This window comes from Lissotriton vulgaris, chromosome 7, assembly GCF_964263255.1.
Source record: "Lissotriton vulgaris chromosome 7, aLisVul1.2, whole genome shotgun sequence".
In the NCBI taxonomy this organism is placed as follows: Eukaryota; Metazoa; Chordata; class Amphibia; order Caudata; family Salamandridae; genus Lissotriton; species Lissotriton vulgaris.
In genome coordinates, this window is record NC_141695.1 from 848,877,005 (window position 1) to 848,890,286 (window position 13,282).

General features: G+C 44.9%; 1 protein-coding gene across 1 annotated transcript in view; it reads left to right on the forward strand.

The window, feature by feature from the left end:
- The window catches only part of RNF145 (ring finger protein 145), a 348,869-nt gene that overhangs the window by 288,251 nt on the left and 47,336 nt on the right, over positions 1-13,282 (forward strand). The window contains exon 10 of the mRNA XM_086931218.1: positions 11,270-11,626. Coding sequence (XP_086787344.1) covers positions 11,270-11,626 — 357 coding nt within the window. The remainder of the gene's footprint in view (positions 1-11,269; positions 11,627-13,282) is intronic.

The following is a 13,282-nucleotide window of genomic DNA, read 5'->3' on the forward strand; positions in this document are numbered from 1 at the left end:
AACATGGTTATTGCCTAGAACTCACAGCTACCCCACCAAACATCCCTCCCAAACAGCGTCCAATGAGTCAGGATCATCTGACATTGTTAAGAGAAGAAGTGCTAGCACTTCTACAAAAGCATGCAATAGAGAAGGTCCCAAAGGATCAACAAGGAACAGGAGTATACTCTCTATACTTCCTGATCCCCAAAAAGGACGGGTCCCTACGACCAATATTAGACCTCAGACCTCTCAATGCTTACATAAATTCGGAGCATTTCCACATGGTCACGCTCCAACAAGTACTCCCTTTACTGAAGAAAGGGGACTTTCTTTCTACACTGGATCTAAAAGACGCTTACTTTCATATCCCAATTCACAAAGCCCACAGAAAATACCTAAGGTTTGTGTTAGAAGGACAACACTACCAGTTCAAGGTCCTTCCGTTCGGTGTCACAACAGCACCGAGAGTTTTCACAAAATGCCTAGCTGTGGTGGCAGCACACCTAAGAAGACAACAAATACATGTCTTCCCATACTTGGACGATTGGCTAATAAAGGCCAAATCAAAGGAAGAATGTCTTCACAACACACAGAAGACAATTCAACTGCTGCACCACCTAGGGTTTACGGTGAACTACAAAAAATCACACCTGCAACCAAACCAGATCCAGCAATACCTGGGGGCTACAGTAGACACAGAAAAGGCAATAGCATACCCCAACCCAATCAGAGTACAGACAATGGTCGGGTTAATACAAAGATTTCAACCACAACACTCACTACCAGCACGAGTGTTTATGCAACTATTAGGCATGATGTCCTCTTGCATACTGCTAATACCACATGCCAGACTACAAATGCGCCCACTACAAGAGTGTCTAGCGACACAGTGGAATCAGGCTCAAGGTCAGATTACAGATCTGGTGTTGGTAAACGACCGGACGTATCGCTCTCTGAAGTGGTGGAACACAGAAAACATTTCCAAGGGACGGTCGTTCCTAGAGCCAATTCCACAAGTAATAATAACAGCGGACGCTTCGCTCTCCGGATGGGGAGCGCATATGGACAAATACACAGTACAGGGGAAGTGGAGTGCGCAGCAAAAGAAACTGCACATCAACTACCTAGAACTATTAGCAATATTTCTAGCACTAAAAGCTTTCCAAATGCAAATAACAAACAAGGCAGTCCTGATCAGAACAGACAACATGACTGCAATGTATTATATTCAAAAACAGGGGGGGACACACTCTCTCCAACTGTCCAAACTAGCACAGGACATATGGAGATGGGCCATTCCTCAAAAGATCTACCTGTTAGCGGAACACCTACCAGGAATTCAAAATCAAATAGCAGACATCCTAAGCAGACAGTCAGAACAAGTTCACGAATGGGAGCTGCACGACCAAATACTACAGCCATTCTTCCAAAAATGGGGGCAACCAGAGATAGATCTGTTTGCAAATCATCAGAACGCAAAATGCAAGCAATTCGCATCCAGGTACCCACACCAAAGGTCCCAGGGCAATGCACTGTGGATAAATTGGTCCAACAAATTTGCTTACGCGTTCCCTCCTCTACCACTAATTCCATTACTGGTGAGAAAACTGCAGCAACACTCAATGACAATGATACTAGTGGCACCCACGTGGGCAAGACAGCCGTGGTTCACCACGCTGCTACAACTCTCACAAGTACCACATCAAAAGCTAAGGTTATTACCCATGCATCTTACACAGAACCATGGAGAAATAATGCACCCAGATCCCAAACAACTGAACCTAGCGATCTGGCTCCTGAGGTCATAGAGTTTGGGTATTTAGATTTACCACCAGAATGCATGGAAATCATTAAACAGGCAAGACGTCCTACCACCAGAGCATGCTACGCAGCAAAATGGAAGAGGTTTGCTATACACTGTAGCAGTAAGCACATCAACCCTCTGGACGCATCCACTAAACAAATCATTTGCTATTTATTACACTTACAGCAATGTAACCTAGCATATACCTCTATCAGGGTTCATCTAGCAGCCATAGCGGCGTACCTACAAAACAGGCAACACCTGTCACTGTTTAAAGTACCAGCAATTAAAGCTTTCATGGAAGGACTCAAAAGAGTCATTCCACCAAGAAGACCACCTTCCCCAGTCTGGAATCTCAACATAGTGCTTACCAGACTAATGGGGCCACCCTTTGAACCTATGCATAGGTGTGAAATACAATTCCTCACATGGAAGGTAGCCTTCCTCATAGCTATCACGTCACTTAGAAGAGTAAGTGAACTGCAGGCTTTTACGATTCAAGAACCATTTATGCAGCTACACCAAAATAAAGTCGTTCTTAGAACAAACCCAAAATTCTTACCAAAGGTTATTTCAGCATTCCACATCAATCAGTCAGTGGAATTACCGGTTTTCTTTCCAAAACCACAAACAGTAGCGGAAAGAGCCCTACATACACTGGATGTTAGGAGGGCCATATTGTACTATATAGAAAGAACACAAACTTTCAGAAAGACAAAACAGCTATTTGTTGCGTTTTCTCCCACACATAAAGGCAATCCCATCTCCAAAGCGGGCATTGCCAGATGGATTGTAAAATGCATTCAAATATGCTACTTAAAGGCAAAGAGAACATTAACTGTTCCTCCTAGAGCTCACTCTACACGTAAACTAGGAGCATCTATGGCATTTCTGGGAAACATTCCACTAGATGACATATGCAAAGCAGCTACCTGGGTTACACCGCACACCTTCACAAAACACTATTGTGTAGATGTGCACACAACACAACAAGCTAGAGTGGGACAAGCAGTATTAAAAACATTGTTTCAGACAGTTGCAACAGACACGGGCGACCACCGCTAGGGAGAGAACTGCTGTATAGTCTATTCATAATGTACCATCTGCAGCCCATATGCCTCGAACGGAATATGCTACTTACCAGTATGCATCTGTTCTTGGCATAGAGGGCTGCAGAGTGGTACATGCCCTCCCAGCCTCCCCGGAAACCTGTGTCTGTTCCAACATTATCTTATTTAGATACACTTACATGGGCACTCTTATCTGTATTCTACTATACTACTCCATCTAACCCTACTATGGCAAAACAATCTAAGGATGGAGCCGATGCCCATGCGCACTACCAACTAAGGGAGGAGTCACCAAGATACAAAAGACTCTCCAAGAGAAAAACAAAGTGCAATCATCCGAGCCCAACACCAGATGGCGATCTATTCATAATGTACCACTCTGCAGCCCTCTATGCCAAGAACAGATGCATACTGGTAAGTAGCATATTCCTTACAAATATTCATTGAATTATAGCTCACTATTATTATTACCTTGGAGGGTTCAGTGTTTTATGCACCATCATGTGTGCAACCAATAAGTTTCACTCTGCCAGTATTGACCACAAGAGAAAACAATCTATAAGAAGCTACTCTAAATGTAAGGCTTTGGTGACTCAAATTGCAATACCAAAATCTGCTGCAAATATAACTGCAAGCAAGAGGCATGAGGGGACACCCCAATCATGTACTGTGAATGGTTGAGCCCTGAGAAAGCTCTACTAATTGCTTGGGTGATACATATTTTAACTGCAGCTTTTACTGTAAAATAGTGTTCGAGGCATGTGGGCTGCTGAATTCATATCTGTGCATAGATCGCCGCCTAGTGTTGGGTCCGGATGATTGCACATTGTTGTCCTGGAAGAGTCTTCGAAGTATCACGAGATAGGTGGCTCCTCCCTTGGACTACAGTGCACATGGGCATCCTCTCCATGCTCAGATTGTTTTTCGCCATTGTGGCAGAGATGGAGTATAGTACAGTAAGAGATGTACATGCAAAGAGTGAATGCTACAGCAGTTTTTTTCCGCCATTGGGTTCGGATGTACTTTCCAGCACTCCAAGTTCGGAATAAAGATAAACTTTTCAAAAGGCCTTAGGTTTTAGTCTGTATTGTTCGCGATCGGTACCGATAACCTCCTTTAAGATTAGTTTGCACTCAAGTCATCGAATCGGGCCGTTAGGCCTTCTCGATGCCACGTGGACAGACGGTCGATGGAACAAAGCCCTTTCAAATACTGTCCGCAGTGCAACTCGAAGTTCCCGTACACCAATAAACATCCAGTGTGCAACAAATGCTTGTCTCCAGATCATAATGAAGACAATTGCCTAGCTTGTGCCCAGTTCCGGTCCAAAAAGACGATCCAGAATTGACGGGCGGCAAGGCAAAAAATCCAGAGGTCGCACCGGAGCCCGAGAATATCTTCGAAGACGAAGAAGAACTGGTTGACACCGAAGTCTCGGATCAAGAGGGAGATCAATTCTCCGAGCATGACTCTGAATATTATATCGACGACGAAGAGCAGATCGTCTATGTTGAAGAATACGAACAAGATATCGTAGCTGTCGAAGACGACTCCGATGACGATGTGGGGCGAACCGTGAGTACACCGCCCCATACAGACACTACACCAATATCAGAGACTCAGGTTGAGGCATTCCCAGCAGGCCTTAGCCAAGATCAAGATACTAGTTCTACAGCCGCGCTATACCGCTCGGCTAAGAACATACAAAAAGAGCCTTCTGAGACACGTAATCCAAGGCCGGTTCCATCAAAACTGAAACTCATCGACACGACAGTCTTCGGACCGAACGTCGTCGAACCGAAGGTGATAAAGCCAAAGGGCGCCGACCCGAAGGCCACCGTTCCCTTAACACCTTCGAAGCCAAGAGCCGTTGAATCGACCTCAAAGCCAAAGGCCGTCGAATCGACCTCGAAGCCAAAACCCGTCAACTCGAGCAAATCTGGTCCGAATGGCGAAAAAGGAAAGGATCCTGTCGACGAAGGCAAAAGGGCTACGCCCAAGGCGGTCGTCGAACCGAAACCGAAGGTAGACCACACCAAATCGGTCGAGCCGAAGCCCATCGATCCAAACAGGGGCATCGAGCCAAAGACACAAGCTCAAAAAACACCTCTACCACCTAAACAGGTTACCGAGACAACAAAACCGCTCGGTCCAAAAACAGTGGTGAAACCTGTAAAAGACGTCGGACCGACAAAACCTGTCGCCAAACCTCAAAAACCGATCCAGGCACCAAAAGCGGTCGAACCAAGTAAAGGCATTGAACCGAAAAAGGTCAAACCAAAAACTACAGCGCCAAGGCAAAAGACTGTGGAAGAGGAGATCATACATCCAGACCCATCCACAGAAGATCAGTCAAAACTATATATTGACCCAAATACTGGGAAAGTGACTGTTCATAAAAGGAAGAAAAGACCACTGCCTAGTGAAGCCTTTTCTCAAATTCCATTAAAAAAGAAGAGACTGTGCTACCTCTCCTATTCTTTTCCAACCTATCTCTCCAGCTATGCCTGCTACTCCATACACACCATACTCACCTGCACACTCGGACTATAACCAAGATCAAGATCAGGATGCAGATGTGGGTTTTGGAGATATACAAAACCCATATGTAGACCCCAATACACAACCATGGGGGATGTGGAGGTGAGCCAGACAATGAGGGGGCTCTACCCATTACAGACCCTACAGTATACCCAGCTAAGCCGCCACCCACAGAAGACACAGTGGCTTTTAACTCCTTAATAGACAGAGCTGCAAGCTACCATAATGTAGACATGCATTCTGATGCTATAGAAGAGGACTTTCTATTTGATACGCTGGCAACATCAGAAAGAAGTGTCAAAAATCTCCCCATGTTAAAGGGCGTCCTAAAGCACGCAAATGACATCTTCAAAGACACTGCTAGGGCACGTGTCATCAACCCTAGAATAGAGAAGAAGTATATGGCTGCACCAGTAGACCCCACATACATCAGGGGACAACTGCCTTTAGACTCATTGGTGGTATCCAACGCACGAAAGCGTGCAAATTCACAAACAACTGGAGAGGCTCCTCCTCCTGACAAGGAGTCTAAGATTTTAGAAGCATCAGGCAAAAGAGTAGCAGCTCAGGCAGCAAACTCATGGAGAATAGCCAATACACAGGCCTTGCTAGCCAGATATGACAGAGCACACTATGATACTTTAGAAGGACTTCTCCAATACTTACCCGAGCCTTACAAAGAGCAGGCAGATGAACTTATACAAGAGGGAAAGCTTATCACCAATGCCTCCATTAAGTGTGCTCTAGACGCGGCAGATACAGCTGCCAGATCTATTAACACAAGCGTACTGCTTAGAAGGCACGCATGGCTTCGCATATCTGGATTCAAAAATGAAGTACAGGCCACAATTCTTAACCAGGCTATGAATCCAGATTTCTTGTTTGGTCCAGCAGTTGACTCAATTCTGGACAAGATGAAAAAGGACACCGAAACGGCAAAGTCCATGGGAGCCCTTCAGTCCCAACAACACAGAGGCTCCTTTCGTCGCTCAAGTTATAGAGGAGGAGCGCGAGGTAACACATTGCAGCAATCCTCCACTTACAAAACTAATACTCAATCCACATACAATAAAAACACGAACAGGGGTGGATACAGAGGAAATAACACTAAGGGCAGGGGTCGTGGAGGCAATGCCAACAGATCCTCCACTAACACGACAGTGACTTCTTGGCACTACCCCCAGACCATATAACTCCGGTCGGGGGAAGACTACAACAATTCCTGCCAGTCTGGTTAAACATCACTACAGACAGGTGGGTAAGGCAAATTATCCAACATGGCTATTGCCTAGAACTCACGTCAACACCACCCAACATACCACCCGTGCACCGTCCCATGTCGCAGGAACATATGACATTACTGCAGCAATAAGTCATCAGTATGCTACAAAAGGGGGCCATAGAACCAGTCCCACTACAACGCCAGGGAACGAGAGTATACTCGCTATACTTCCTCATTCCAAAAAAGGACGGTTCACTCAGACTAATATTAGACCTCAGGCCCCTCAACCTCTACATTTTGTCAGAGCACTTTCATATGCTCACTCTCCAACAAGTCTTACCACTGCTTCGCCAAGGAGACTTCTTAGCAACTCTAGACCTCAAAGACGCATACTTTCATATACCAATACACCCTACTCACAGAAAGTATCTAAGGTTTACTATCCAAGGACAGCACTACCAGTTCAAAGTTCTCCCCTTCGGTGTAACAGCTCCACAGGTGTTCACCAAATGCCTGGCAACAGTGGCGGCACATCTCAGGAGACAACACATTCATGTTTACCCATATAAGGACGATTGGCTGATACAAGCGCCATCAGTCCAGCAATGTGCCAACCACATGTCAAAAACCATTCATCTCCTGCACAAACTAGGCTTCTCGCTAAACTACCCAAAGTCGCACCTGCAACCCTCCCACGTCCAACAGTACCTGGGAGCAACAATAGATACACTAGCAGCAAAAGTTTATCCAAACGCAGCACGGGTAAACAAAATGCAAACGTTTATATAAAGGTTCAGACCACAACACTCGTTACCAGCTCGAGTGTTTATGCAACTCATATGCATGATGGCCTCGTGCATATTCATAGTCCCTCATGCCAGGTTACACATGCGTCCGCTTCAGGAGTGCCTAGCAAGGCAGTGGAACCAGGCTCAAGGGCAATTAAAGGACCTAGTGTTAGTGACCAGTCGAGCATACAACTCTCTGCTTTGCAAAGGACGACTGTTCCAAGAGCCTGTCCCACATATAGTCATGACAGCGGACGCATCCCTGCTAGGCTGGGGAGCCCATGTCCTGCATTACACAGTTCAGGGACTAAGGACTATACAACAGAAAAAAATGCGCATCAACCTTTTGGATTTGACGGCGGTCTTTCTAGTCCTAAAAGCATTCAAAAAACACTTACGCAACAAGACCGTGTTGATCCGGACGGACAACATGACAGCTATGTATTACATTCAAAAACAAGGAGGAACACACTCCCCACAGCTGTTGCACCTAGCTCAAAGCATGTGGAAATAGGCCATCCTGAGGAACATGTTTCTCATGGCAGAACACCTACCAGACAAGGGCAATCAAATAGCCGACCTGCTGAGCAGGCACAGTCAGCAGATGCACGAATGGGAGATTCACCCCAATGTGCTCCAACCATTCTTCCGGCAGTGGGGACAACCGGAGATAGATCTGTTTGCCACAAGCGAAAACGCAAAATGCCAGTACTTTGCCGCCAGGTTCCCTCATCCGCAGTCGCAAGGCAATGCGATATGAATGAACTGGTCAGGCAAATTTGCGTACGCTTTTCCCCCAGCTCCATTAATACCGCTACTGGCACGCAAAATGCGCCAACATTCGCTGACGCTAATCCTAGTTGCTCCCACATGGGCGAGGCAACCATGGTACACAGCGTCCCTAGAACCGTCAGTGGTGCCTCATCAAAGACTGCGACTAACACCCAGTCTTCTAACTCAGAACCATGGCGAAATCCAACACCCAGACCCGCAACAGCTGAAGCTAGCGATCTGGCTCCTGAAATCCTAGAGTTTGGATACCTAAACTTGCCTCCAGACTGCATGAATATTATCAAAGAGCCAAGACGACCCACTACCAGAGCATGTTATGCAGCTAAGTGGAAACGCTTTGTCGTGTACTGCAGTAACAACGACATAAACCCATTAGACTCTTCAACACAAAACATCATTTGCTATCTCTTGCACCTACAACGTTGCAATTTAGCCTACTCATTCATCAGGATACATCTAGCTGCGTTAGCAGCATATCTCCAAAACAGGCAACACCTTTCACTATTTAGAGTGCCAGCAATTAAAGCATTTATGGAGGGACTTAAACAAGTAATTCCCCCAAGGCACCTACCTCCACCAGTCTGGAATCTAAACATCGTTTTAACCAGACTTATGGGACCACCTTTTGAACGACTACACTCATGCGAACTACAATTTCTTACTTGGAAGGTGGCTTTCCTTATTGCCATTACTTCACTTAGAAGAGTTAGGGAGCTGCAAGCCCTAACTATTCAAGAGCCATTCATTCAAGTAGATGCGAATAGAGTAGTACTCAGAACAAACCCTAAATTCATTCCAAAAGTGGTATCCCATTTTCATATAAATCAAACAGTAGACCTGCCAGTGTTCTTTCAAAACCCACAGACAGTTGCTGAAAGAGCCTTACATACTCTAGATGTCAAAAGAGCTCTGATTTACTATATAGATAGAACTAAGGCATTTCGAAAGAAAAAAGTTGTTTGTTGCTTTCTCACCACAACACAAAGGCAACCCTATTTCAAAATCAGGTATAGCCAGATGGATCGTTTAAGTGCATTCAAATATGTTACTTAAAGGCAAAATGCACCTTAACAGTTCCCCCTAGGGCCCATTCTACACGCAAACTAGGGGCATCCATGGCTTTCCTAGGAAATATTCCTTTACATGAAATTTGTAGAGCAGCCACATGGACAACCATACATACATTTACAAAACACTACTGTGTAGATGTACATTCCAAACAGCAAGCTGCTGTAGGACAGGCTGTTCTCAAAACTCTTTTTCAGACTGCTGCAGCCACCGCTAGGGGAGATACTGCTATACATTCTATGCACAGATATGAATTCAGCAGCCCACATGCCTCGAACGGAATATGCTACTTACCAGTATGCATCTGTTCTTGGCATGTAGGGCTGCTGACATTCATATCGCCCACCAACCTCCCCGGTGCCTGTTGCAGCTGTAGCATTTACTCTTTGCATGGACACCTCTTACTGTACTATACTCCATCTCTGCCACAATGGCGAAAAACAATCTGAGGATGGAGAGGATGCCCATGCGCACTGTAGTCCAAGGGAGGAGCCACCTATCTTGTGATACTTCGAAGACTCTTCCAGGACAACAATGTGCAATCATCCGCACCCAACACTAGGCGGCGATCTATGCACAGATATGAATGTCAGCAGCCCTACATGACAAGAACAGATGCATACTGGTAAGTAGCATATTCCTTATTTTAAAGTATCTACCTAGCTTGAGACAACACTCATTGAATACTGTAAGTTTAATATTAGTGGCGTGCCATGATTTCATAAACTTTAGCCTGTGTAATATGGATTGCATTTCCACATCCAGTGGAATTACCAGAAGTACCAATTGTCTCTGTGACGGCCGAAGGCCATTCTTCCTTAATTTCAAGTAGTTTAGTTCAAAACTAGATGGACAAAAAAATCAGAAGGTGTTATTCTATGGCGCTTGACCCGAAATAACTCTATTATATTTGGGTGCTCTACTGTGTTGGGGGTTTTAGAACTAGGTAAAACCTCACAATAGGTACTGTAAGATGAGCAAAGGATTCAGATGTGATGAGTCTTCCGTAAACCATTATTTTGGACTAACCGTGAATTCAAGGATAATAGGCTCGGTATGTACAGAGGCGGAGGGGCAGACGAAAGGGTGTACATGCAGGCTGGTATGGTTGAGATGGCCACAGCTATCTTATGTAAAGGAACCCACCTTTATGTGCAGCATACATATGGTTACCTGTCCACTGGGGTACAATCTGACCCCACCAATCAACAGATCCCCTGTTAGCCACAATCCCACATAAATACGCATTCACTTCATATATGTCCCATGTGTGATGAAGAAAACAAATCGGTGAAATTCTGGACTTGCCCTCATCGACTGGTAATTACTCAGGGTTATGTCCAGTAAGTTATTTGTTTTGCTCAGTATGCAACTTTTCACAGGGACAAGCCATGATGAAGGGCAGGGATCCAGAATATGGCAACTGGATGAACTTTTACTGTTGAAAACAACTAGACCATATATCCACAAAAATACAGGTAAAAAGACCTGTGACTCTATTCTAAAATGTGAATGTGGTAGTCGCCTCACAGCATGAGTGTAAGGTTGCAGTAGTCTCCGTTGTTCAAAGGAGGACACTTTGGTGTCCCCTGTATAGAGAGTTCTGCTCTGATGTAGAACAAAACCAAAAACAACATGCTGCATCTCCTTTGGAGTCGCATCATTGTGAGGCTTTCCTAAGAGAAAACACATGGTATTGAGTAAACATGCAAGGAGGAGTGGAACAGCCTTACCAAACTTTTTAGAGGGCACCTAGAACCAGGAGGGCATAAGTGCTCCAAGTTATAGAGTTGATATGAATCTGCACTAGGATGTCTATCTACCTCTAGTGCTGGAAGAGTTGAGGTAGGTTGTGACTGAATTGCCCCAGTAGATCTGTGTTTGAGTACTTATTTATTTTGATGCCTTGCAGATCTCACACGTGGCTCCTGTGCTTTGTATGGCTGTTCTGCACAATTTTCTCTTTATTCAATTAAATCCTGTTGTTTCTGACTTGGTTTAGGTGCTTGGGACACTCTTCATTTATGTCCTATTTATGGTAGAAGAGTTCCAGAAGGAGCCGGTGGAGAACATGGATGATGTAATTTATTATGTGAATGGCACTTATCGTCTGCTGGAATTCCTGGTAGCACTCTGTGTGGTTGCTTATGGTGTTTCAGAAACTGTCTTTGGCGAGTGGACAGTCATGGGTTCCATGATCATCTTCATCCATTCCTACTACAATGTGTGGCTTCGTGCTCAACTGGGATGGAAAAGCTTCCTCCTGCGACGAGATGCTGTCAACAAGATCAAGTGCCTCCCAACTGCCTCCACTGAGCAATTGGAGCAGCACAATGATATTTGTGCTATCTGCTATCAGGTATTGTGGTAGTGTGACATACAAAGCATTATGTGCCTGTGATACTGCTGTATAATGCTTGAATGACGTGTGTGGACTGTCAGTGACCCATTCAGTGTGTGGGTGTGCATGCAAGCACTGTGTTTTCTTTCATTAGTAGTTAGCCCACTATTTTCACTTTATAACACACAGTGACTATTATACTCCTGTTGCTGTTCTATTATCTTCTGAAAGTATGTGCTTGTGCACACAACCTTTTCTATATCTCTTGCCCTTCGTCAATCCTTTGCTGGCGGTTTTGATATTCCTCTTATATTTGGACTGCATCCAAGTTCTTCGTTTTTATATAGACTTGGATTTTCTGGTACTTATGGTATCACAAGTTTGTAACGTGTGACTGTAGTTTTATATGCTTTGCATACTCCTGCCACCTATTTTTAGATGAGGGCATGTTCGAATTGTTTGTGTTACAATTTGTTTTTGAGTGACAAGACCTGTTGTGACTCCAGCCTCAGCCCACAATGTACCAGGATACAGACTGAACGTCAGATTGGTTTCTTGTCCCCTTGGGTTCAGTTATGCGAATGCCAGCTTTGGGACTGACAACTCTTCTTACCTGGAACTTTGGTGCCAGCCACGAGACTGTGCAAAGCAAATGGTACCATGCAGACCTCTACCCCCTCAATGTTGCTTACTGCATTGCATCCATGTGCATCTGCTAAAGGAGGTAGTGCAGGCACTACTCATTAGAGGTGCCATTGTGCATGCACTACCTCTCAAGCATTGTGAATCTTGCATCTCAGGTTCTGAAGAGAGGACTTTGTAGGGGCCCCCACTTCAAGGAGGCCTATTTCCACATGCCAGTGCTTTCAGCCCAACACCGATGCTGCTGCTTTCTGATTAATGGACTACACTACCTATTCAGGGTACTCACTATGACCTCAAGGATGTTCATAAAGTGCCTAGTGGTGGTGGTTGCAGCTTATCCACTCAGAAATGTGTTTCCATATTTAGATGATTGGCTGATCAAGAGCAGCAGCAGACAAGTGTTCTGGAACTCTCAAGAACAATGTAATTGCTTCACAACCAGGGTTTATCATCAATACCTAAAAACGTCACTCTTTCAGCCGCAGCAAATCCAGCCCTTTTTAGATCAATTTTAAACGCGGTCACAGGTATAGCCTACCTCAACTAAAACAGTGTGATGGCATTCCATAAGCTGCTTTCTCTTTGTCAGACAGGACATTGCCTTACTGTACCGACTGAGATGAGATTGTTGGTGGTGATGGCTTCTTATATCTCAATAGTACTGCAGGCCTGACTCTTTGTTTGTCCTTTGCAAGAGTGTCCAACACTAAGCATGGTCCTTGATGCTATAACAAACGGGTGCCCACTATTACCTAGAACTCAGTGCAATCTACCTGGTGCTCAAAGTTTTGTGTACGCTTATTTGAGGCAAGATAGTCTTAATAACGACGAACATGACAGCCATCAATAAATGGGGAGAAACACACTCTTCCCCAGCTGTCTGTGTTAGCTCCGGAGATATGGCATAGGGCCATTCACAACAAGAATGTTGCTTCTAGTGGTACAGTATGTAACACTTGCAGTACAGGTGTTACTATCCAGGATGTTTACAGCATTACCATTAACATGCACGTAAGTGCTTTTTAATTA